The 22824-nt window shown below is 62.8% G+C and overlaps 1 protein-coding gene and 2 long non-coding RNA genes across 6 annotated transcripts; 1 reads left to right on the forward strand and 2 right to left on the reverse strand.

Annotated features, from left to right (window-relative positions):
- Positions 1 to 1693: 1693 nt before the first annotated feature.
- Pofut2 (protein O-fucosyltransferase 2) lies at positions 1694 to 13740 on the reverse strand. 4 transcript variants are annotated; one of them, XR_006850586.2, is made up of 10 exons: positions 13572 to 13740; positions 12611 to 12861; positions 10863 to 11007; positions 10039 to 10149; positions 7061 to 7127; positions 6064 to 6189; positions 5105 to 5285; positions 4809 to 4932; positions 4294 to 4433; positions 3283 to 3404 (listed from the first exon to the last, which is right to left on the reverse strand). XR_006850586.2 is itself a non-coding variant. In XM_046438978.2 (9 exons), the coding sequence occupies exons 1-9, from the start codon at positions 13700 to 13702 to the stop codon at positions 3251 to 3253; spliced, it is 1290 nt and encodes a 429-aa protein (XP_046294934.1). In that variant the 5' UTR covers positions 13703 to 13739; the 3' UTR covers positions 1694 to 3250. The 4 variants fall into 4 exon arrangements, 3 of the variants coding, with proteins under 3 accessions (XP_046294934.1, XP_046294936.1, XP_046294935.1); XM_046438978.2 differs by lacking the exon at positions 4294 to 4433 and having other exon boundaries at positions 1694 to 3404; positions 13572 to 13739; XM_046438980.2 differs by lacking the exons at positions 4294 to 4433; positions 13572 to 13740 and adding an exon at positions 13188 to 13543 and having other exon boundaries at positions 1694 to 3404.
- A 318-nt stretch (positions 13741 to 14058) lies between these two features.
- LOC124089096 (uncharacterized) lies at positions 14059 to 15399 on the forward strand. The gene is made up of 2 exons (XR_006850604.1): positions 14059 to 14650; positions 14745 to 15399. It is a non-coding gene; the product is annotated as an uncharacterized LOC124089096 (long non-coding RNA).
- On the reverse strand, positions 15220 to 20671 carry LOC131423968 (uncharacterized). Its single transcript, XR_009226242.1, has 3 exons — positions 19644 to 20671; positions 18989 to 19213; positions 15220 to 18899 (listed from the first exon to the last, which is right to left on the reverse strand). It is a non-coding gene; the product is annotated as an uncharacterized LOC131423968 (long non-coding RNA).
- Positions 20672 to 22824: the final 2153 nt, after the last annotated feature.

Raw genomic sequence — 22824 nt, forward strand, 5'->3', positions numbered from 1 at the left:
AACCACAACTGGCCAGGAGACCATGGGCAGCAGCTTCTGGGCCTGTGAATGTGCAGGGTGAGGTCAGGGATGACAAGAGGATGCTCTCTGTCACCTGTCACAGTGCCCCTTGGGGGCCCCTCTCTTACTGGATGCAGCTGGGGTCACCTTCTCACTCGGGAGGCCACCACAGGCCTTGGGAGCAGAGGACAAGGCCTGCTTGGGCCTTGGCCTTCCTCAGGTGTCGTGCACCCTTAGCCCAGGTCAGCACGGGAAAGGGCCGGATGTGACCACTGGGCTGGGGCCCCCACGGGGCAGAGGTTGTAAGCCCAGACTCTGAAGGGGCAGGGAGGCGTGTCCAGGGGTCTCTCTGTCCTTGCACCTCTGGTTCTGTCCCACCCAAGGAGAGACGTGCTCAGTCCCCTGCACAGCCCTGCATGTTACAGGACAGCTGTGGCCTGTCCCTAAAGGCACCTGGACACTGAGCCATCTCAGGGAGCAGAAGGGCCCTTGTGAGCCTGTGGTCCTGCCAAAGCCAGGCCGCGGTCAGGTCTGACAGAGTGAGGCCGCGCTGGTGCCCCTCTTCCTCTTCCTGGAGAGACGGTCCATCGAAGCCCCTGTTCTGCTGCAGGTTGGGGGCGGCAGCAGCCGTGGGCCATCCTCTATCCTCCTCTGCGATCCCGTGGGGGCTCCTCCACTGTCCACACACACAGACCAGCAGCTGCTCTGCTGAGGGTCAGCTGCATGCCCCAGATATTCCAGTCATGCCAGGCACTCAGAGCGGCCTCTACATGAAGAACACGTGGAGCCTTTGACAGGACGGTGAAGGTGACACCAGTCTCTAGAGGCGCAGTGTGTCCCCACGGTCTTGAAGAGAGCCAGCTGGTGAGGAGGAACAGTCGGAGGCAGGTTTGGATGGACAGATGCTGGCCACGAAGCTTGCACAGACGATGGTCGTGGGGAAGGTGGCCGGGTCTGTCCCCGTCGTGTTGACGTGGGCCAGGACGTACGCGTCTTGACCAGGCAGACCCCATTTCACCCCGAGACGCACGTAAGAAATGTTCCTCCTGAGAGAAGACCCGGCTGCTGCCATCCTGACCCCTCGGCACACCTTGCGCAGCAAGCTTGGCTCTGGAAGTGTCCCAAGGGTCACTGACGCTGTGCTCTGTAGTCCAGTCCTTCCTGGGCACTGGACTGCCTGGTGGGCCACTCTGACCCCACCCTGCACCACCACCTCTGACTTCCTGGTGGCGGCGGGTTTGGGATATGAAGGTGCACCCTAACCCTGCACAGGGTCGGGGTGTGCAGCGGCGACTTGGTCACTGCCTCTTGATCCACTGTGGATCCACTTGTCCTGCTTCAAGACTGACCCAGTGATTTCTAATGTGCCACAGCTGGGTGACGAGTCCCCAAGGCTGAATAGTTCGTAAGTCACACGAACCCAGAGCTGCAGCTCTCGAGGCTGAGGTCCGAGAGCGAGGCGATGGCAGGTCACTCTCTCACTGGCTGCTGGGTCCAGAGAGGGCTGCCTCTGCTCCCTCGCGTCCCCTCACCCCTCGCAGGGTTCTGGCCACCTTCTGAGGGCACCCCTGGCACTGTGGCGGACCAGGACCACCCGAGGCTTCTGGGGCACGGTCAGAGCATGGCAGAGGGCCTGCATCAAGCCCTCTGCCCCAAGGGGCCAGCTCTGTGCGTAGAAAGGAGAGAGACAGAAGAAAAGAAACCTTTTATTCATTCGGTCCACTCAGCAGACCACGCCCGCGCAGCAGGGCTACAGGGCCCGAGGCTTGAGCTGCCTGGGGACAGGGAGCCGCAGTGGCTGGCCACTCTTCATGCTCACCCTTAGCAAGAGGGCACACTGGGTGACCGTAGCCCAAGAGGAAGGAGCCATGCTCAAACCCGTGCGATGGTCCACCTGCCAGGGCAGCTGCCACTGCTGCCCCCAGAATTGAGCTGGGAGCCGTGCCCGGGCAAGGGCCGGCCTGCACAGGGCACCCTGGCCAAGCCCACGTGGGTACTGTCGTCTGTCTGCACAGGGGCTGGGCGGGGCTCTCGAAGGTCCTGCTGAGGGGCATCCAGGGCCACAGGTGCTGGGTGGGCGGCGCGGCCACAAAGGGGCCTGTGGCCTGCAGCTGAAGACCTCTGGCCTCCCAGGCTCAGGCACTGCCCAGCTCCCTAGCTGCACTTTGCTTCCCACCTGACTGCTGGCCAGGGAAGGAGCCGCGCTGCCACAGCCTCCCCGACGTGGGAGATGCGGAGGCCCAGGCAACCCCACAGGCCCCACAGCCCAGGAGGCCGGCTCCCGGCCCGCCTCTCCCACACCAGCTGCCGCAGCCCGGAACACCCCAAGCTCAACAGCCCAGCCGGGCATGACGGGCACTCTGGAGAGCAGGCTGGGCCCTGCCCCGAGCTCCCACACGGTGCGGCCAGCAGCTCTCGGGTTGGGCCGGACCCTGAGTCACTGCAGCAGTTCGCATGGACCTCTCCGTCTTGAGTACAGGTGGCAGGTGGGGAGACTCTACTGCCATCTGGCTGCCTGGCACAACCCTGAGGCACGACCCAGCAAATAACTTACACTGACCCAACCAAAGCAGGAGCACCTGGACACGTGGGCACCCAACCCGATCAGGAGCACGGGACCCTGCACTTGGCCTTGCCTGGGAAGACCGCCACAGCAACAAACCTGCAAACCTGTCCTCAGGCTCCGGCCAGACAGTCTCTCCTGCTGGACACCACGCACAGCCCACTGCAGGCTGCTGCTCAAGCTGATACTCTGACAGGCTCCCTGATGGGCACCACCCCTGCCTCTGCTCCTGGCCAGCCCCCTGCCTCAGCCTCGCCTCATCTCTGTGACCCATTTACACATCACTGTGGCGAGGACGTGTGGCCTGAGTGTCACAGAGCTCAGAAATGAAGACTGGAATGAAGAGCTTGAGTTTGCCTGGCTAATGACGACCAGGTGGCCCACGAGCAGTGAACGGCCACTGATGGAAGTGGCGCAGCCTGTGCCTTTATTGTTCCGTAACTTCTAACATGGTGGACAGGAAGACGTCCGGGTCCATGCTGCTGAGCAGCCCGCTCACCACAGATCCTGCCCGCTCCTCTGGACACCAGCTCTGCAGCAAGGCGGCAGCACAGGTCCTGAGGAACACGCTGTGTGCTGACCCAGAGGGCCGCGGAAGCCCTTGCGGCCCACGGCGGGTGGAGGACGTGCAGGACGAAGCTCCTGGGTGCTCCCCGCGCCAGGTCTCCACGCACAGACGGCGGGCGCTCAGTAGGCGATCTCCCAGTGGCTGGGCTGCTCACAGGCCTTCTCCTGGTCTCCACAGAAGCGGTTGTAGGTCGTCTTGGGGTCCAACCCCAGGATTTCCCTTTCCTCGTGGATCCGGAAAGAGAACGTGGAGACCGAGGTGCCGATGAAAAACCTGAAAACGAACACCGGGTCCCGAGCCACGGGGTCAGCACTGGGCCGGCCATCAGTCCCACTGCCAGGCCCACCCTGGCCCCCCAGCCGGTCCCTCCACTGCTCCTCGCAGGTGCCTCTCCTGCACTGCAGATGCCCAAGGCCACCGCAGCCTGGGAGGACTCTCACCACGGCGCTGCGGCCACATAGGACTCCTGTTGAGGAGCAGTGGGATCCCGGGAACCCAAGGCCCATGCGCACATACACTGCCTGGGCTGGAGGGGGACGGGCACGGGAGGCCCTGCACTCCTCGGCCTCCTGGGCTGCCTCTAGCTCCTGGGGAGATGGAAGGCCTCTACTCCTCTGCCTCCTGGGTTGGCCTCTAGCTCCCGGGGAGGTGGAAGGCCCTCCACTCCTTGGCCTCCTGGGCTGGCCTCCCTCTCTACTCAACAACCAATTCATCTGAGACATTTCCAGAGCCAGTGCTACGTGCAGTGCCACACTGGGCTGGGGACCGTAGGCTTCTGAGTGAGTGCGACTCCAGGGACGGAGGTGGGTAGGTAGGGGAGGCTGTGTGGCCGAGAGTGGCCGAGAGTGGCCGCAGGCAGATGGGCGAGGACTTACACACAGGAGCCTGCAGTGGGGCTCCCAGAAACCAGCTGGCCGTGGGGCTCTCAGGAGAGCCCAGGCAGGGGGTGAAGCATGAGCTCGGGACTCCCCAGCGCCACTTCTGGGCTGGGACGGACACCTGCGGGGTCTCATCGCCACTCAGGCCACACCTGGGGAGCAGGCGCGGCCGTGACCTGGCCCGACTGAGAGCAGTCCTCTCTGTCCCTCACAGGCAAAGGGCTGAGACAGCACGGCTGGTGCCCCGGTGCCCAGGGACGTGGGAGGGCTGGCGGGGAGCTCACCCCGGTGGGTGGGAGCAGGCCGGCTGCCCACACAGGCCTGAGTGGGCACAGCACCCAGCACGCAGGGGCCACGTGGAGATCATGCCTGCACCGTCCCGGTCCAGCTGGCCCACGATGTCCCAGGTGGACGTGCAGGAGGGCTACAGCGACCCACAGAGGCCTGGCTGCCTCCCCAAGGCCCCTCCAGAGCCATGAAGGGGCCACAAGCCTCCAACCCTGGGACCCTGCGCACGCCCCTAACACAGCACCCCTGGACGTGAGCCCCACCAGGGCACCGGCCTCCCAGGGCAGGCGTGGACAGGACCAGGGGCAAGGAAGGAAGGGAGAGCAGAGGCCCAGCTGGAGCAGGAACAAGGTAAGTGTGCCTCAGAGGACACTGCTCCTGGAGACCAAGGGTCCCCGTCAGCCCAAGGATGCCCAGAACTGGACATTAGAGGAGATGCCAAGGTGGGTCAAGGCCAGGGTGCAAGGGACCACGTGCTGTGGTCACCAAGACCCGAGAGGCGGGCAGGTACCTGGCGTGCGAGCAGATCCACTGGTCGATGATGGCGACGCCCCCGTCCTTGTAGAGCTCCAGCTCCTCCCAGCTGGGCTCAAAGGTCACCATCTTGGGGAGCAGCTTTTTCAGCTCCTCGTACTCTGCAAACAGAGAGCTGCTCGTGGGGCCCCGGTGCAGCAGGCACGTCCACTCAGGCACGCCATGCGAGTGCCGGTGTGGCTCCGGCCATGGGGAAGGCGAAGGCAGCTCAGCTCTGCCCCTGGGCCACAGTCCCGTCTGCCCAGGGACGGGCCAGCACTCAGAGTGGCCTACCCGTCCTGATGGCGTCCGTGGCCACGAACACCGTGTGCAGCCGGTGGGTCTTCATGAGGCTGCGGATCTTCCTCACGGCCCCCTCCAGGCTGGGCACGTCCTTCCGGTGCCCCCAGATGAAGTCCTTTCTTCTCAGGTGGACTGCGAGGTAGGGGCCCCCCAGTGAAGAGCCGGGCTCCACCTGGGGAGGAGGACGGGGAACTGAGGCGACAGGGGACGAGTGTGTCCACGCAGCCTCCCCTCCAGGCCCCAGGGACCTCAGACAGACCGCAGGGCGGCTGAAGACCAGGAGGCAATCACGCATCACAGACCCTTTTACTCAAGTGAAGTCACACTCTGGGAAAAAGGAGAAGCCCTCTAAGGCTTCCTTCCCAGTCACGACTGAGCATCTCAGCGTCCCAGGACAGCGGCATGGGAGTCCTCTCCAGGCCCCCCACACCGCGGGCCGGCCAGCACGCTGCTCGTGGGGATCACACCACAGGAGAACCTGAGCTTCCAGGAGGAGCCGACAGAGCGTTCACACGTGGTGGTCCACGTGTGCGCTCACACACACAGTTAGATACATCCCTACATGTGCAAGGCATTTCACGTTCACATAAAAAATCCAAAAGGACGACGCTAGACCAGAATGGGATTTTCCACAGCACTGGGAGAGGGAGGCCAGGCTCCCTGCACGTCCTCAGACGGTGTCCCAGCAGTGCTCGGGGTCTGGCCTGCCCTGCCGCCCCTCACCACGCATGGCAGGAGGAGATCGCCCACAGGGGCTTCCTGTACTCCTAGAGCAGCCTCCTAGGTGCTGGCCTGCAGTGACGTCCCCTCCTGACTGCAGGACACCGTGCCAAGCAAGTTCCTACATCTGCAGCACGGCAGGGATCACGGTGCTTGGGCCTGTCCCTCTGTGGCCCGGCCTGACTCCCCAGCCCTGGAAGGGCGACCGACCCGGGATGACGCAGATGCACCTTCATCTTCGTCCAGTCCTCCTCAAACGGGATCCTGTCCGTGGCATCGGTGGAGTTGAGGAACCTGCTTCTGAAGCTGTCGCCCACCATCCGCAGGTGTTTGGCGAACACCATGCTCCGGCGGGTCTGTGGGGAAAGGTCGGAGCTGAGGGCACAGGCCCTGGGGACCGCACACGGCTGCATGCCACCTCGCTGGGGCTAGGGAGAGGCGCCACAGCCTGTCCCGTGCCACTCCCCTTGCTGACGCCCTGGCACCAGCTGCCCAGCCCCACATGCCCCTCGTTGGCCGAGCAGCCGCGCTCTCCGCCTGCAGACTCTGGGACAGGCCCTGCAGGCAGCAATGCGGCACCACTGCCCCCCAGCCCGGAGAGGTGCACCAGGCCCTCCACTCCCTGGCCTCCAGCAGCACCCACCCGGAGCTCTGGAGCCCAGCTGGACCAGGAGTCTCTGTTCCACATGACCTGCCCTGCTGCTCCTGGCCCAGCTGTGGCTCAGGCCCACTGTGGGTCCTCAGAGGTCACCCAGGGATGCGCTCCCCACCTCCAGGCAGAATCAATTCCCGGGTTAGGGTTGCACTGGAGAAAACACCCCTCTGTGGAACCAGAGTGTGGAGCAGGCAGAGCTGGAGGCTAGACCACCAGCAAGTCGGGAGAAGAGGAGCCGGAGGACAGCCCTGCCCCAGCATGCAGCATGGAGAGGGGCTGGAGGGCGGAGCGCCCGTGAGAGCCAGGGCCACATGGCAGGGACAGAGGCTCCTGGCCCGGCTCCCAAGCCTGGCCCCGTGTCTCCAGACACCTGGCCCCACACAGGGTCCAGCACCTCTGCCCTAGGGTGGGTGAGGATCCACTGCTGGTGCCCAGTGCAGCTTCCGGGAGCCTCGGGATTTCATCAGCAGTGGGCAGAAGAGCCGTCTGCAGGTCACCTTGATGTTCAGAAACTGAACAAATGGACACAATCTGCAGACCTACAGGAGGCAAGGGCCCCGGGCACTACTCACATCCCAGTAGTCCTTCCCCCCGTAATGGTCATGAAGGAAGTTCTCCGCTCTGTCCAGCATCACGGACCTGTTGACAAGAGACGCCCAGCTGACAACCCGTCTGCACCGAGAGCTCAGGGTGCCAGGCCTTGCACCAGCAAACAGGGGGGGTCTGCAGGGAGGTCTGCGGGGCTCCAGGGGAATCACGGCAGGGAAGGGCTGCCCAGCAGGACACGCGGCTCACCTCAGGGGAGCCAGGGACAGGCGGCTCAGCACCAGGGACTGCCAGCCTCATCACGCCAAAGCCCCAGGAAACCTCCCACCCACCAGAGCACCTCAGGCTGGCACAGGCCCAGGGTGCCCACAGAGACAGGCACCCTGGGAACCCAGGAGGGCACCACGGCACCACGCAGGACCGGCCCATCGCCTGCAGCCTTTGCTCCTCCCGCAGGCAGTCGGCTGAGAGAACTGTAGCTCTAAAGAAGAGCGCCAAAGACCGGGAACGGGAAGGTGCAGGGAGGCACAGGGGACCTCTTCTGCAGATGAAATCGGGTGAGCATTTACATCGGAGCTTTAGGGCACAGCCTTCCTGCGCAGCAGGACAGGGCTCCTGCTTCTCAGTGCCAGAGCCCGAGACCAAGACTGCACAGTGGCTGCAGGGTCCAGCCACGCAGTCTCAGTCCTGGGGTGGCTCAGCAGTGACCCCAGCCACTGAGGTTCTGCGTATTGCATTTCCGCTCCCTGCTGCTTGTAGGAAGACTTCTCTGTAACAACGTGCCCTGAGATAGCACTAACCTCAGGCCAACCAAAGGCCACCAACCCTCAGCACAGAGATGACCTGAAAGGCCATGGGGACCACCACACATCCTCACCAACCCAAGACATGGCGCGGGCACTGCCGCACACTCACCAACGCCCAAGGTGCAGGAGGGGCCCACTGTGCCTTCACCGAAGGCTGAGACCTGCGCTTAAGGGAGGCCACAGCAAGCCCCGTTGCCCCCGGTGTGAGAAAGGAGCCTGCCACGCCACTGCCCACAGGGAGTGGCTGCACTGTGGCCGCCCAGCCCTGTCCCCAGGTCACTTCCTAAGGACCTGGCCGCAGACGGTACAGGTGCAGGGACCCTGAGCAGCAGGCTTTCAGGACACACGGTCCCCTGCCGTCTCCCTGCAGGTCCCTGCTCTGTGCAAGCAGAAGCTGACCCACTTTCCTTCTTTGCTGGACGCTACGGCCCCACGTGTCCTGTGCCTGCAGCAGCAGCTGTTCACCTCCGTGCTGGACGGCCTTTCAGTCCCCAGCCCACCCTGCTCCCTTCACGCCAACTCTAGCTGCGGCAGGATGCGTTCTGGTTTGGGGACGCCGGGCACACCCTGGTCGGGGTCCACGTGGGTGCTCGTGGGAGGTGTGCTTGCCGGGTCACCGGGCCGTGCGTCCCTCTGCCCACGCGGCCGCGCTCCTGCTCTCCTCTCGGCTCTCGGGGACCTCACCTACACTGTGAGTCAGGCCCTGGGCTGGGCACACGGGTCGCCACTGCCCCTTCAGGGCCTGTCGCCTCCTCCACTTGGTCTTGGGGTGCCGACTGGGCGGGGCTTCCCACAGCCTGTTCCAGATCCCTCCCACCCCGTCGGAGGCTCCCCGCCCTGAGGCTCCCTGTCCGAGGCTCTGCGGCCCACCTGGAGGGGGGACAACAGGTTCCTTTCCTTGCAAGGTGCCCTCCCCCTGCTCCTCAGCAACGGTGTGGCCTTCTGCTTGCAGCCCTCCTGGGGCAGCTCTGCTCCAACCCAAACGGGTCAGGAAAACTGCGGCAGGAGCACGCGTCCAGGGCCCACGTATCCCAGGCCAAGCTCAGACACAGCTGCTTCTGGAACCCAGAGGTTGTGACCAAAAGGCCCAGTCGGGACAATACCAAAGCGGACCTCAAGAACCAGAAATCCAGCAGCTCCCTCCAGCACCTAGGGTCTGTGCTTCTGTGGGGGACGGGCCTCGTGGGCAGGGAGAATGGGGCTCACTGTGGGCTTGACACCACCTCACGAGGACACAAGGGCCAGGACCACTGGTGACGGTGATGACCAGGGGACGCTGAGCCCTGCACACAGTCGTGGCTTCAGGGGCGTGCACGCAGCAGAACAGCAGGGGCACCTTGGAGCGCCAGGTCCTGGGCAGGAGCAGTCTGTGCACCCAGGCTCCTGAGAGATGCTTACAACCTGTCTGGCACACAGGGACCTGCCAGGGCATGCGGGGACCCACAGGACACCTTTGGAAGGGTTTGTGACTTCAGTTTCTCCAGTTCCCGCAGCTACCTGAGGTCTGCAGCTAATCCTGGGCACCCGCTCTCCGGCGTTTCCCTCCAGAGAGGATCGCCCTCGCTGACTCACGATCCCGTCCTGGGGGGACCTCCCAGGCCCCTGGGAGGTGGTGAGAGTGCTGCCCTCACCCTGCTCTGCCCACAGGGTCCCCCAGCCAAGGGTGCCCTTGAGAGTCACAGATCCACAGGAGACATAGTCACAGAACAAAGCCAGGGACAGGGCAGTATCTTCAAAACCTCTCTGGGTGCTTAAAAGCCTTCTGTCAAGTCTGGCCGGCACGCTTTCCACCTGCCTGTGCCCTGGCCAGTCCCTCACTGTCCCCTCTTCACAGCTACACCCTGGCTCCTCACGTCACCTGAGAGGAACTCTGGAGAGAAGCCAGGTGTGGTTCTCCGCCAACGCCGGCCAGTGACCACCAGGCCTGGGAATGGAGTGGCGAAGCCTGAGGTTCAGGCAACGGCCTCCCGAGTAGGCGCTGCTGGCAAGGACGAGGCCGTGCTGCCCACCGCAGAGCCTGGCGCACCCACCCAAACCCGCTGCCCTCTGAGCCTCTTCCTAGGACACCTGTGGCCTCCTCCAGTCCCCTTGGTCCCACTCACTGTGGAAAGCGGCCCTGCGGCAAGGTGTGTGGACGCCAGCATTCAGCACAGGCGCGTGCTGGCTGGGGGCTGCAGGTGGAAAGTGCTGGCACTCACCGGGCTGAAGTGTTTTTCAGGAGCACAGGTGCTATGGTGGACGCTGATCCTTGAATGGACAGACAGGAGACGTTCAAACCCCTGGTTTCTTCATAACCCCAAAACCATCCCCTGGAAAGAAAACCCGCGGGGTAGCTGTTAGCTGGCTTTGCTTTCACACAGGTAACAGCACCCCCGCCCTCGGCCCGGGCTCTGGCACCCAGGAACTCACACCGCGAGAACTACGGGCTTCCCTTTGCTCGTGACTCTGGTCACCGAGAGTCAGAAGAGCAGGAGAGAAACCATGGCTCCAGGCTCTGGGGCCAGAGCAAGGCAACCATGCTCTGCCAAGAGCACCTCTCACGCTTCAGAACAAACTGCTCTGCCACGTCCCACGTGGAGGCTGCTGTGCGAAGGCTACTCCACAGGGAAGCCTTGGCTGGCGATTTACACCAGGGGCTGTGACCACCGCTCCTACACCACACTCCAATGCGTTTAAAAGGCAGGAAGCCAGGCACAGTGGCACACGTTGTCATCCCAGATACTAGGGAGGCTGAGGCAGAAGGATCACAAGCTTGAGGCCAGCCTCAGCAACTTAGTGAGACCCTGATTCAATATTTTAAAAAGGGCTAGGGATGCAGCCCAGTGGCAACAAGACCCTGCTTCAGTCCCCAGAACTGAGAAAAGAGGCAGGGAAAAGGGAGGGACCTTGGGAGGGGGTTTTGAGGACAGGCTTAGTGCCCCTCTGCACAGCAAGAGGCCTTTGCTGGCACAGCCCCAGACAGCCAGCAGGTGGCAGGTGCTGGGGAGGCCCCCGCAGGGTGGCGACTGGGCGACAAGGCTACCTGTAGTACTCGTGCTTGTCCTGCGAGTACAGCAGGGGCTCCAGGCACGGCCGCTGGTCCACCTTCTCCTCCCAGGAGCCCTCCTTCCACCCTTCCGCATACCCTTGCAGGACATACACCTGGTCAATGAAGGGCCCACCGGACTCTGAAAAAAAACCGAGAGAACAGGGCAGTGCAGAAGTGGCTGTGGCCACTCGCAGGCACATCCAGCCCCTGGCTCAGATGGACGTGGATGAGGTCAAGGGCACATTATCCCCAAAGACGACTGCGAGAGGCTCACACAGCAGACAGGGCAGAATCGGGCCCTGGCTGGGGGCAGGGCCTCACAGGGCTCCTGCCAGGGCCATCTTCTTCCTCTTGCTGCTCCTGTCATCGGGGCTCCCAGCCTCACTGCTCCCCACAGCCTCCCTCCCTCTCCTCTAGCACGGCCGAGCCTGCCCGCAGCTCCCTCCAGCACTGCCTGGCCCCCACGCTGGGCCCAGGGCTCTCCACCGTGACACCACTGCACTCCCTAGCTGCCCCGGGGAGCAGCCCGAGGGCCTATACCCCCTGCTGCCCCCCACACCCTGCTGGGGCCACCTGCCACATCCCACATCCCAGGAAAGCTCTGGCCAAAGATGGAATGAACCACCTGGTTACGAGAAAACACACCACGCAGAATCCTGCCTTCCATGTCTGCTGGGATCAGGGGCTCGCAGCTGCGTGGCCAGTGCAGCTCCAGGGCTCCCCTCACCCTGGAGGGAGAAGAACTGTGCCGGGCACTGGGCCTGCCCCGTCGCAAGCTTCACCCTCTCCAGGGAAGGCAGGCCTGGTCCAGCCAGCACGTCCGCCTGGGGAGGCCATGTGTGGCTGTCTTCCTGCAAGGCTCCTGGTCCTGTTCCAGCTGGAGGGATGCAGATTGAGTGGCAGAAGGGAGACACAGCTTTGCCACTTCCAGGTGCCACACACTAAAATGGCCAGAGCCCTGACTGTCCCTTTCCCAGCATCAGAAAACCACCAGCCTGACCTGATGGCCTGGAGGCAATGGCAGCTGGGTTTCTATGACCACAGCTCAGACCGGGGCGGGAAAGGGTGCACCTCACCAGTGTCTTATAAGGCCAGCCTGAATGAGGACAGCAGAAACACAGTGACTCACATGCCAGTGCTCCCAGGATCAACTCCAACACCACACACTCCACAGCGAGGTGGTGAGAGCCCAGCACTAGGAGAATGGCCCTCAGCGCAGGGCAGACAGAGGCTGACCTGCATGAGGACTCCATCAGGCCACACGCGCCACCCACTCCTCTCAGGGTCTCCGGAAAGCAGCAGCAAAGGGCCACTTTTAAATCTATGCTCTCCAACCAAAGTCACATTGCTAGACGTCTTAGATCATGTTCTAACGACAGCTTTAATCCTCAGAACGTTAACACGGAAGGAGGAGCAGCATGAAGTTAAAGAGGCAGCTTTACTGAAGTCCTTAACAGTGCTGCAGTGAGACACCATGACCAGAGCCACACTCACAGCCGTCCTCTAGGAGGAAGAAGGCCTCTCTCCCAGGGTGCCCTGTCTGTTGGGTGACACCTGGGGCGGGATGCTCTCTCGTGCAAAGTGACTGTGCCAGCTGTTTAGAGGCTGCGACAGCCGTCCCCACAGTTCAAACCCCTTTCCCCAGAGCAATGGTGCCGAGGGTGCCCATGCAGAGCAAGCACTGCAGCTGGGTGAGGACGCATGCAGCTGGGCCTGCAGGCCCAGCTAAATCACCACCTCACCTTCAATGAAGTGCTCATACTCAATGACCGGGATGTTTTTATTGAGACTTGGAAGATCAAAAAACTCAGACCAAGGAATCCGGTCCTGGAGGATATCAGGACTCTGCCAGTGATAGAGGCGGCCCCACGGGGGCAAGACGAGCACCCACTCCTCAGTCTTCAGCAGGGTCTTCAGCAGGGAGGCGATGCGGATGTAGACATCCCTGCGGAGGTTGAAGCCCTCCATGGGGTTGACGTCGTACAGAAGGTACCTGTGCGAAGAGCGGAACAGGGCTTCTGAGTGTAGGGCTGGTACACACCTGCCCAGACGGCTGCCTCAGTCACTGCTCCACTGGGCAGGCTTCAGTTTGCAGAGACAGCTGTCCACCTGTTTCTAAGTGACAATTACCTCAGCCCACAAGCATGACCAGACGTCCTAGTCCCCTTTAACAGCTGGCCATGCCATGGAACCTCAGCCCTGGGCCTCAGGACGAGGGCTCGTCGGGGTTTCAACCTGGTCTAAAAGCCTCTGAGGACCCAAGGAGCAGGTGTCACGAGGGTTAGGGTTCCTCGGAGAAGGGAGAGCTGAAGTACTCACTAATTTACTTAACAGAGCAAACTCCTTCCTGCGAACAAAATCACCGTCTTAAACAAAAAATGAGCAGGTTTTCAACACAAATAACTAGTGGACGCAGTGGCAAGGTTTTCAACTTTTCCGAGTTTATTCTGGGTCTGGCGACAGCTGGGTTCTCACGCCCGTTTCTGCCTTCGGCGAGCTGCGACACCACACGTCAGGTGGCTTCTGGAAGGGCTCCACGATGCGCCCTCGACACGAGGGGGTCAGGAAGGGGGCGTCCTGCACTGGCCACGGAGGTCTGGGCCAGTCCCCGGCAGTGCGGGCCGCAGGCGGGGCGCAGGGCCGCGTCCGCCGGGCCCACGTGGCCGAGCCGGGCCGAGCGAGGCGAGCCCGCGGAGCGCTTACCGTCTGCGGGAGGCCGCCCGCGACAGGATGTCGGCCGCCGACTGGCCGGGCCAGAACTCCTCGCCCGAGGCCGAGACCGGCGGCCAGGAGGCTGCCCCGAGCAGGAGGGAGACGACCGCCAGCGCCGCCATGGCTCCGGCGGCCACGCACTTCCGGCGGCCGCGCCCTGACCCGGAAGCGCAAGTCTATCCCTCCCCGTGGAGCGCGTCTCCCGTGGCGACGGCCACACGGCGAGGCCCGCTCTGCGCATGCGTCGCTCAGTCTTGGGGCGGGGCCGGGGCCAGTCCTGCAGAGGCGCGGTCTGAGGACGGGCGTGGCGTGGGTGGGGGAATGGGCGGGGCCTGCAGGCCAAGTCCTCCAGCGGACTGGGCGGGGCGGGCACCGAGGGGCGGAGCGTGGGCTGTACCGGGGCGGGGAGTGGGCGGGGCGGGCACCGAGAGGCGGGTCGAGGGATTTTCCCAGGGGCGGGGCCGGGACGGACCCCGGGAGTCAGGGCGTGTGCGAGTCAGGCACTCGGCCTGCCCGGTCGCAAGCTCAGCCTGGCTCAGCACTGCCCCCTCCGCCCCCGGCTTCCCCGCGCAGCAGTGGCGGGTCACGCAGCTCCGACCACGTCCTCCGCGCACCAGCGTGGACCTGCGAGACAAGGCCTACGGGCTGGCAGGGCGGACGGAGTCGCGGGGCAAGGCGTGCGGACTGCTCGCGCCTGCCGGATGTAGCCCCGCCGCTGTGTTGTGGGCACCAACCCCCGGGGAACACTGGGAACTGGTGCGGGGCACGGGGTTGCGGCCTCGAGGATGAGCGATCCACTCCGTGCGCCATTCTCTGCGGTGTGCCCAGACTCCCGGGGCGCAGCCGTGCCAGCTCGCGGGGCCTGCCAGAGGGGCGGCGATCCCGTCCGGACTGAAGGGTCTCCGTACCTGTGCAGGTGTCGTTGCAACCGTCCTCCAACTGGAGGGACCCTGAGGGGCCCGGGGGCAGGGGGGAGGTGGAGGACCGCCAAAGGGCAGCTGCTGTCCTGGAAACGTGTTAGCACCTCCTGTGAAGTGGAGTCGTCTCTGTTGCTTAAGCCGCTTTTACAAGTAAGTCTAGCCCGAGTTCGGGAGGCTGTGGGACAGCTGGACTCAATGGTACAGCCCCTTGGGAAGTTGTTTGACAGTTTCTGTTCTCTTCCAGTTGAATCCATAGCTGGAGTCACCACAAGTATGGCAGCAGGTGAGTTCCTGCAAGAGAGTCCCCAAACCACCCTGAGCCCTGCTGGCTGGGATTCTGATAAAAGGAGTCCTAAGCACCCAGGCTGTTTGTTTGGGGAACGTGCAGCGCGTCCTGGAGGCTGAGAACAGGAGGAGATGTAGAGAATCAGATGTAACTGCGTTACCATTACTGTCCTTGATGGAGTCTGCCTGCAAACAGGATATTCTGTCAAGGTATAGATAGGTAACAGCGGACATGCTTGAAAACGAGGTGTCTGCTGTCCTTGGGAGGGCCTACTTGCAAACGAGAGGCTCCTTCAAGGTTTAGATTGAAAACAAGGTGTCTGCTATCCCTGGGAGGACTTGCCTGCAAACGGGACGTTCTGCCAAGTGGGCTAGGAGGGCGCTGAGAAAAATTTTATTATCTGTTCTTAACAAAGAGCAGAGCTCAACATACTCCGGGCCGAGAATAGACTAGCCATGAGAAGCGGGTCACTTCTGATTAGGAAGTAAACTTCTGTGTGCTATGTTTAATTAGCTGAAAGACCTGATTCACTGCTGTTGGAAGGCTGCCTTCTTTGTTCACAATACTATAAAAAGATCGCTGTACACAGTAAAGGACTTTTTTCCTGCTGCTGCTTCGCTTGTTCTGCTTCTTCTTTCTTTTCCCATGCTGACCTGCAAGTGAATCACTGCAACAGGAGGGGTGCTCTTCCCATTGCATCTGTGGGGCTGAGGACTACAGGCTTGGTCCAAGCCTGCAGGAAAGCCTGCAGCTGGACAGCCCAGGGAGGTCCAAGCATCTGTGCTTCTGGGTCAGGATTTAAGAAGAAAATGGGGCTGCAGTTGGGGTCCAATAGTTTCTTATGTAGCTAAAAACATGGCTACTGTATGACCCAGCTGCTGCACCCTCTGTGTTTATCTAAGAGGTATGGAAACACTTATGCCTGTGAAGACTCCCCCTCAGGGAAAAATGGACACCCAGGAGCCTGGCTGGCTGTGGGGAGCCTCCCGCGCAGACCCTAGTGCTGAGCGCCACCTTCACTGTGGGCGGCTTGGACCGCCGCCAGGAAGCCTGGCCACTCTGCCATCTCCAGCTTGCCCCTGGGCACTGCAGCTCCACCAGCAGCCAGCTGAGGTGACCCCAGGCTGTGAGCCCTTGCCTGCCCAGGCCTCTCGCTCTGCAGAAAAGCAGGCTCCACACCTGCTCCACCCCAGGCCAGGCCTGGCCGCCTCACAGCCCATTGGCCTGGAGAGGGCCCCACAAGGAGTTCTAGGGCTCAGAACACCCCCGAGGTCAGCAGGCCTCCCATCTGGGGACTCTGGGTTCTTTCCTCTCAAGGAAAACAAACCCCACACTCCCCCCTGGACAGAGCACCTCCTTGATGAAGAAAACCTTGTATGCCTACGTGTTCCAGTGTGCCCCTCCCCTGTGTGCACAGAGCCCCCCAGGATGGGCTTCCCTGCAGGGTCCTCCCTGCCAGGAGCCCGAGGCGCTGAGTGTTCTGAGGACAACAGGTCCCACAGCAGTGAGGCCCCACACCAAGGCTGCGGGATGCACTTCTGTGCCTGGCCCTGGTGCAGGGTGCAGCCCAGGTCGCAGCTGAGCCGTCCTCACAGGGCTCCATGAATCCCCACACCAGGAACCAGAGCAGGCCCCAGAGGCTGCTGCGTCCCTGCCTCTGGGATTGGGGGCCTGGGCCTCCGTCTCTGCCCCAGGCTCCACTTTGAAGGCCCGCTTCCACCTCACAGTGGTGCTCGGCCTTGAGGACAGGGCGGCCCACAGGGCTAGAGGCCATGGCCTCGCGCCTCCTCTAAGAGGCTGGAGTCCACTCGGAAGTTGTGGGACTCTGTGCAGGTGGCCTGTCTGCTCAGCCCCTGGCGGACTCTGCCTCCAGGCCTCCTGTGCCGCGGTGTCTTCCAGCCTTGCCGGGGCCCGCGAGCCCCCCACTGGCACCCTGGGCCCACCGATTTCCCCTTCAGGCTCTGGGAGTGGATTGTTGATGTCTGATCTCGGGCGTGTCAGCGCTGCCCTGGGTGGTTCCCGAGGGTCCCAGAAGAGGAGCCCCTTCCTCACCCACGAGTCTCCGGTAGAGGCCAGGGTCTATAGCCACTGCTGCCATGCCGCCACAAGGGGGCACGCGAGCCCTTCTCGGGGAGCTCCCTGGGCTCCTAGGCCACGGGAAACCCGCCCACCAGAGCCGCAGAGGAAGAACAGACCGGGGATGGCAGGCTGCCTGGCCGTCTCTCTTGTCCCTGGGAGACCCCCAGAGCTGGCCTCAGGCCTCCAGCCTGCTGTGCTCCCACTCCCTGCTCCAGCCTCGCTGAGGGAGGAAGTCCCCAGCCTGGACGGGGCATGTCACTGTCCTGGGGGCCACACTGGCTCGGCCCAGGTTTTGACCCTCCTTGGCCCCGGGACCTCTTCGGTTCCCTCACATCTCACAGGGCCAGGAGTGGGCCACCGAGTCCCACCCCAGTGAGCAGAGCCCTGAGGTGGGGAGTCTGGGTGGCCCTGGGAGGATTCCCTGGAGGCTGGGTTCCGGGCCGCGGGGCTGGAGTGTGCGCAGCAGACGGGAAGGCGCGAGAGCTGGGTCTCAGCACAGCTGGGGGCAGGCAGCCCCTCGAGTGCCCACTGGGGCACCAGTAGTGCTCTGGGGCGTGGGGCGCCCTGGACAGGAGGACCTTGGGTGGGGCCAGGCAGCGGAAGGAAAGGGGAGGGGCCGGGAGGCAGCCTGGAGCACAGGGCCTCCCGTGCGTGCCCTGGAGCTCAGGGATGACCGTGGGGAGTCCTCGGGTGGAGTGGTGGAGGGTATGGACACCGTGCAGAACCAGGACCCTGAGCTGCAGCCTCCTGGGCACTGTGGGCAGTACACAGGGGCCTGCTTCCCCATTCCCCCCTGGTTGCAGGACCCACGAGCTAGGGTTCTGGATGTGGTGTGCAATCTGCCCTTTCCTGGCCACAACTCCAGGGTGCCAAAGCCTTGGGGACCACCGGCTGCCTGTGAGCTACCAGCAGGGCACAGATCACCCAGCCTCTGCAGCTAAGGAAGGACCCATGGGTTCAGGCCACCAAGTGATCAAGGCCCAAAGGAGGTGCTAGGTTCCCTGGGGACACGCTGAAAGGGGGAGGGAACTGTCTGTGGGGACAGAAGCAGGCATGGCAGTGGGGTGGGCTGTGGGGTTAGGGCCAGAGGCTGGCAGCCCTTTCCCCACAAGCCTGGGGCTCCACATCCTGACCGCTCCTGGGGCTCGGGCACAGCTTGAGTGAGCCCCACATGGCCAGGCTGTGACTGCTGCTACCATCCCTAAGGCAGGGGCTACAGGACAGAGGCCAGCAGGGATGGCCAGACCAAGACCTGCCCCACCCCACCCCAAATGCACTGGCAGCTTGGAAAATTCCTCCCAGGGGCCCTGCTTTGCCTCTGGGGACAGTCCTGTTCTGCTCCCTGCCTGCAGCGGGGTCTTCAGTGTCTTCCTGCAGGAGGTGCCTCTCGGGCCCACCCCCCCGCTGGAGGCTGGGAGGCAGATTTTCCTGGGGGGTCAGCAGAAGGCCAGGAAGGTGGCCGTTGGTTGGGGCTCCCTGCATCCGCCCCAGAGGTCTTTCTAGGATCCAGTCTGGCAAATGTCAAGGGGCTCGTACTTTCCTTGACTTGAACGGAGGCTTATTTATGTTTGGAAGACTGGTTTCAAGGACTTTGTTCTTGGTGACAGCGTCAGGGGAAATGCAGACCCGCCAGGTAAGGGTGGTGTGTCCACACGCCCCGACCCCTGGCGCTCTGCTGGAGGCAGGTCTCGCCAGGACTTAAAAGTCTGGGATGATTTGTGCCCCTCCCCACTGAGGTCACCCGGAGAACCAGAAACATCAGGGTGGGCTTTGGGGGATGCTTCAGACCAGCCCATTGGAACACGGACCGGGGAAGGCATGGTGTGTCCGGCTGTCCCAAGAGTCCCCAAGCTGGTACCAGGTGCTTTGGGGGGGACTCTGTTCTGACAGTGGATTTTTCTCAAGCTGACTCATCCTCCTGTCCCTAAGATGAAGTCCGCTTGCTCCTGGTGCATGATTCCCCATGTGGACAGCCTGGTGGACCAGGGTGTGTGTGCCCGAGTCTTGCTGTTAGTTTTTCAAGGTGTCAACAAGCTGTAAAGAATGAGCCGGTTGCTTTTGTCCGTACTGTGTGTGGAAATGCCAGTAACCGTCCGTCACGGCTGGCCGCACCAGGTTCTTACCTGCAGACTCAGAGGCCTGGGCTGGCTCACGAGTCAAGGCTTCAGCCACCCTGGCACGTGGGAGGGCGCTGTTTCCATGTCCACTTGCCAGGGGAGGATGCTAAGTGAGAGTTCCATCTGTCCAGGCGGAGAAGGAGCCAGGTCTCCAGAGGCAGGTCCTCTGTCTCCTGTTGCAGTGATTCCTAGAGTGACTCTGGGCTTAGGACAGCTCTCTGGGCCCGGTGCCTTTTTAAGGACAAACCCAGACACTGTTAGTTTGCACCCGGCCATTGGACCAGCCAGATTTCCTATTTCTACTTGAGTCAACTTAGAACTTTGTGTTTTCTAAAAAAAAAAAAAAATGGCCTCTTTAGTCTCATTTTCAAAATTGCGGTGGTTTTACTCATTTTCAAGCCTCCCCCTCCCCCTGGCCTTTAGATCTGGGGGGCATCTGCCCAGGTGTCCCCTGGGTGGGGCTGGTTTACAATCCACTGCTGCTCCCTGTGGCGGGGGTCCACCCAGAAGGCCCGGGGAGGACATGGGTGGACACCTGGTCTCCACAGTGCTCAGGTGAGCTCCCACCTGCACAGCGGAGCCCAACACAGGACAGCTGTCAGCACCTGCTCTCCCCGTCCTCAGGACGGTCAGGGTCACCTTCATCCCAGAAGTGGCTCACCTGTGTCTGATGGCCCAGAGAAGGCCACTGAGCATTCTACAGAGGACACAGCACTTCTGCAGTGACCCACGTGGAACTGTGCCCTTCCACTCTGCCGAGGAAGCTGGGTTGGAGTCAAGGCCACCAAACTCAAGACGAGGGCATCCAGTTAAGGAGGTGACAGCAATGTACCGCAAAGCCAGGGTCCCGGAGATGTCGCGGTGTTCAGGAGCCAGGCGCGGTGCAGTTAGTGGGGACAGGCGTCTGTGAGACCGACACAGACTTGCAGAGCTCCCCAGAGGGGTGAGGCCTGGGCCAGGGAGGTGCGCTGGCCACGGCTGGCCACGGCCGCTGGAGAATCACAGGGCGCTCGTCATGGCGTCTCCCTGGGGACTCTGCATAGATGGCCGCATCTGGGCACACGGTTCCCAAGGGGCTCAGTCAAAGCCCCAAACAGGGACATAAAATGCTGGGCAGTTTCACATCAAAATGGAATTTATGTCACTAAAGGCAGACGTTGGGGTAGCCTGTGCTGAGCACTTGCTAAAGGCCCAGGCGGGCGGCACTCAGGGGGCACTGGGGGGGCAGTCGAGGGCACTTGGGCAGTTGGGGGCACTCGGGGTAGTTAGAAGGGCAGTCAGGGAACACTCGGGGCAAAGGGGCAGTCAGGGGGCACTCAGGGAGCACTCAGGAGGGCAGGCAGGGGACACTCGGGGCACTCGGAGGCGCAGTCAGGGGGCACTCAGGGAGCACTCGGGGCAGTCGGGGGCACTCGGGCAGGCTGCTCCCTCACGGTGTGGGGCATTGTGCTGCAGCGTGGGAACCGCGCTCCCGACTTGGGCTAGGAGAAGAAGGGTCTGTATTTCAGGGCAAACTGCCAGAGGGGGACAGATGACGTCTGGGGCCTTCCAGGCGCCTTGCTCCGCCTCTGTCTCTCTTTCTCTAGCTCCCCTTTCTCTGTCTCTCCTGTCTCTACTGTCTCTGTCTCTGCCTGTCTCTCCTTCTGCCTCTCTCTGTCTCTGTCTTCTGTCTCTGTCTATGTCTCTGCCTGTCTCTCCATCTGTCTGTTTCTCCTTCTGTCTCTGCCTCTCTCTGTCTCTCCTTCTGTCTCTGTCTCTCCTCTGTCTCTGTCTCTCTGTCTCTGTCTCTCCCTCTTTGTCTCTGGCTCTGACTCTCAGCCTGTCTCTCCCCTGTCTCTGTCTCTCCCCTGTCTCTGTCTCTGTCTCTTTCTCTCTGTCTCTCCCTCTTTGTCTCTGGCTCTGACTCTCCGCCTGTCTCTCCCCTGTCTCTGCCCGTCTCTGTCCCTCCTCTGTACTTGGGCACATGCTGCCCAGGGCGATGCCCCAGCAGGAGTGCCCGGCACGGTGCAGACCGGCCAGCCTGCGTGGCTGGAGGGCCTGAGCTGGTTGGCTGGACGGGACACCCTGATTGGCAGGTGCACAGCGTGTGGAATAATCAGCACTTTGGGCCAAAGCTGGACTCCAGGCCCGTGCCCCACACCTGTGCCTGGGCGTCAGACACCCCCTGCCCACGAGGAGATGGGGAGGCGAGGTCTGGCCAGGCCCCTCGGAGACTCCCAGCATCACACCCAGAGAGCCCCGCGACTCGCCCAGGCTGCACGACAGTGGTTGGTCTGGGTGAGCTTTCCCACAGTGGCCGGTCCCTGTGGACGCACAGAGCGCCCGGGAATGGAATGTGTTCCGCTAACCCACGGTTCCACAAACCGCAGCTCTGTCCTGACCCTGGGAGCCAGGGCGTGAGGCGACAGAGGTGCGGGTAGCCTGAGCACCGGCACAGCCTGGGAAAGGCCTCCAGACGGAGCCAGAACTGACCCGCCCTGCCCGCCCTGGCCCCAAACCCCCGTGGCCAGCCAGTGCCCTGCAGTCTGTTAGACAGGAGGGCAGCCTGGAGCTTGGCCCCCAGGACCCCCGCCTTGGGCCACATTCCCTGCCTCCTTCAGTGCCTACCGTCCCCCCACAGAGCAGGCAAAATGAAAAGGACCCCTCCTGCCACCCACCCTCCCTCCCACAGAGCCCTGCCTCCATCCTGGCCACCCCAGCCCACCCTGAGACTGCCCTGGGCGAGGTCAGCGTCCCCTGGGCCTCCAGTGTGGGTGAGCCTGTGACTTCACCCCCCCAGCCCACCCTGAGACTGCCCTGGGCGAGGTCAGCGTCCCCTGGGCCTCCAGTGTGGGTGAGCCTGTGACTTCACCCCCCCAGCCCACCCTGAGACTGCCCTGGGCGAGGTCAGCGTCCCCTGGGCCTCCAGTGTGGGTGAGCCTGTGACTTCACCCCCCCCCAGCCCACCCTGAGACTGCCCTGGGCGAGGTCAGCGTCCCCTGGGCCTCCAGTGTGGGTGAGCCTGTGACTTCACCCCCACCCACTCCTCTGCTCTGTGTTTCCAGGGGAGGGTCCCGGGCAGGGTGAGTCCTCCCTGTCCCCTTCACCTGGGTCTCATCCCCTGCATCTTCCCTCAAGGGCCCCATGTGGGGGTTCTGGTAGTCTGTCAAGGGGGACCTGTGGTCCTCTCCCTGGGGTCTTTGGTGCTGGACCTGGAGGGCAGGGACCTGCGGGCCACCCCTTAGCAGCTCGGCTCTCCTGCCCCATGTCAGTCCTTGTAGCCGCACTGGTGGGGGCACCTCTCACCCAGAGGACACTGGACCACCCAGGGTAAGAGCCATGCCTGCACCTCAGATTCTGCCCGTAGGCCACTGGAGGTCCCCGGTGCCTGTCAGTCCACCTCAGGGTCCTGCCTCAGGGTCCTTGCAGCACGCCTGGCCTCTCCCCACCAGCCTGGTTCATGAGTTGGAGTGGACTGTTCCCAGGAAGTGTCAGCCCTGGCCAGGAGCCAGACCCATGGTCAGGGCACCTTGGTTCTGCCTCTCGTGGACTTGGCCTCAGTTGTCCCTCATCAATGCCAAGAGGCTGGACTAGACCATGGAGTCTGTTATCATCTGTGTCCTCCAGGACTGTGGACCAAAGGCAGAGTCCTGAGCTTGGCCCTGGCTGACAGGGGAGGGGTCCAGTACTGACCCTGGAGGGGCGGGGCCAACCTGAGCAGGACCTATTCTTGGTGTCTGTGGATACAGGCGCACGTGAAGCCAGAGTGGCCGAGTCCTCTGCCTGGCCGGAGGGTGCTGGGCAGAGGGGGTGCCTGAGCCCTGGGTCAGGCTCCCTCCCTCCCTCCAGCCCAGCTGACCCTG

The sequence above is a fragment of the Marmota monax genome, unplaced genomic scaffold (assembly GCF_021218885.2).
Source record: "Marmota monax isolate L192 unplaced genomic scaffold, Marmota_monax_Labrador192_F-V1.1 WCK01_AAM20220418_F8-fsc00125, whole genome shotgun sequence".
Taxonomy (NCBI): Eukaryota; Metazoa; Chordata; class Mammalia; order Rodentia; family Sciuridae; genus Marmota; species Marmota monax.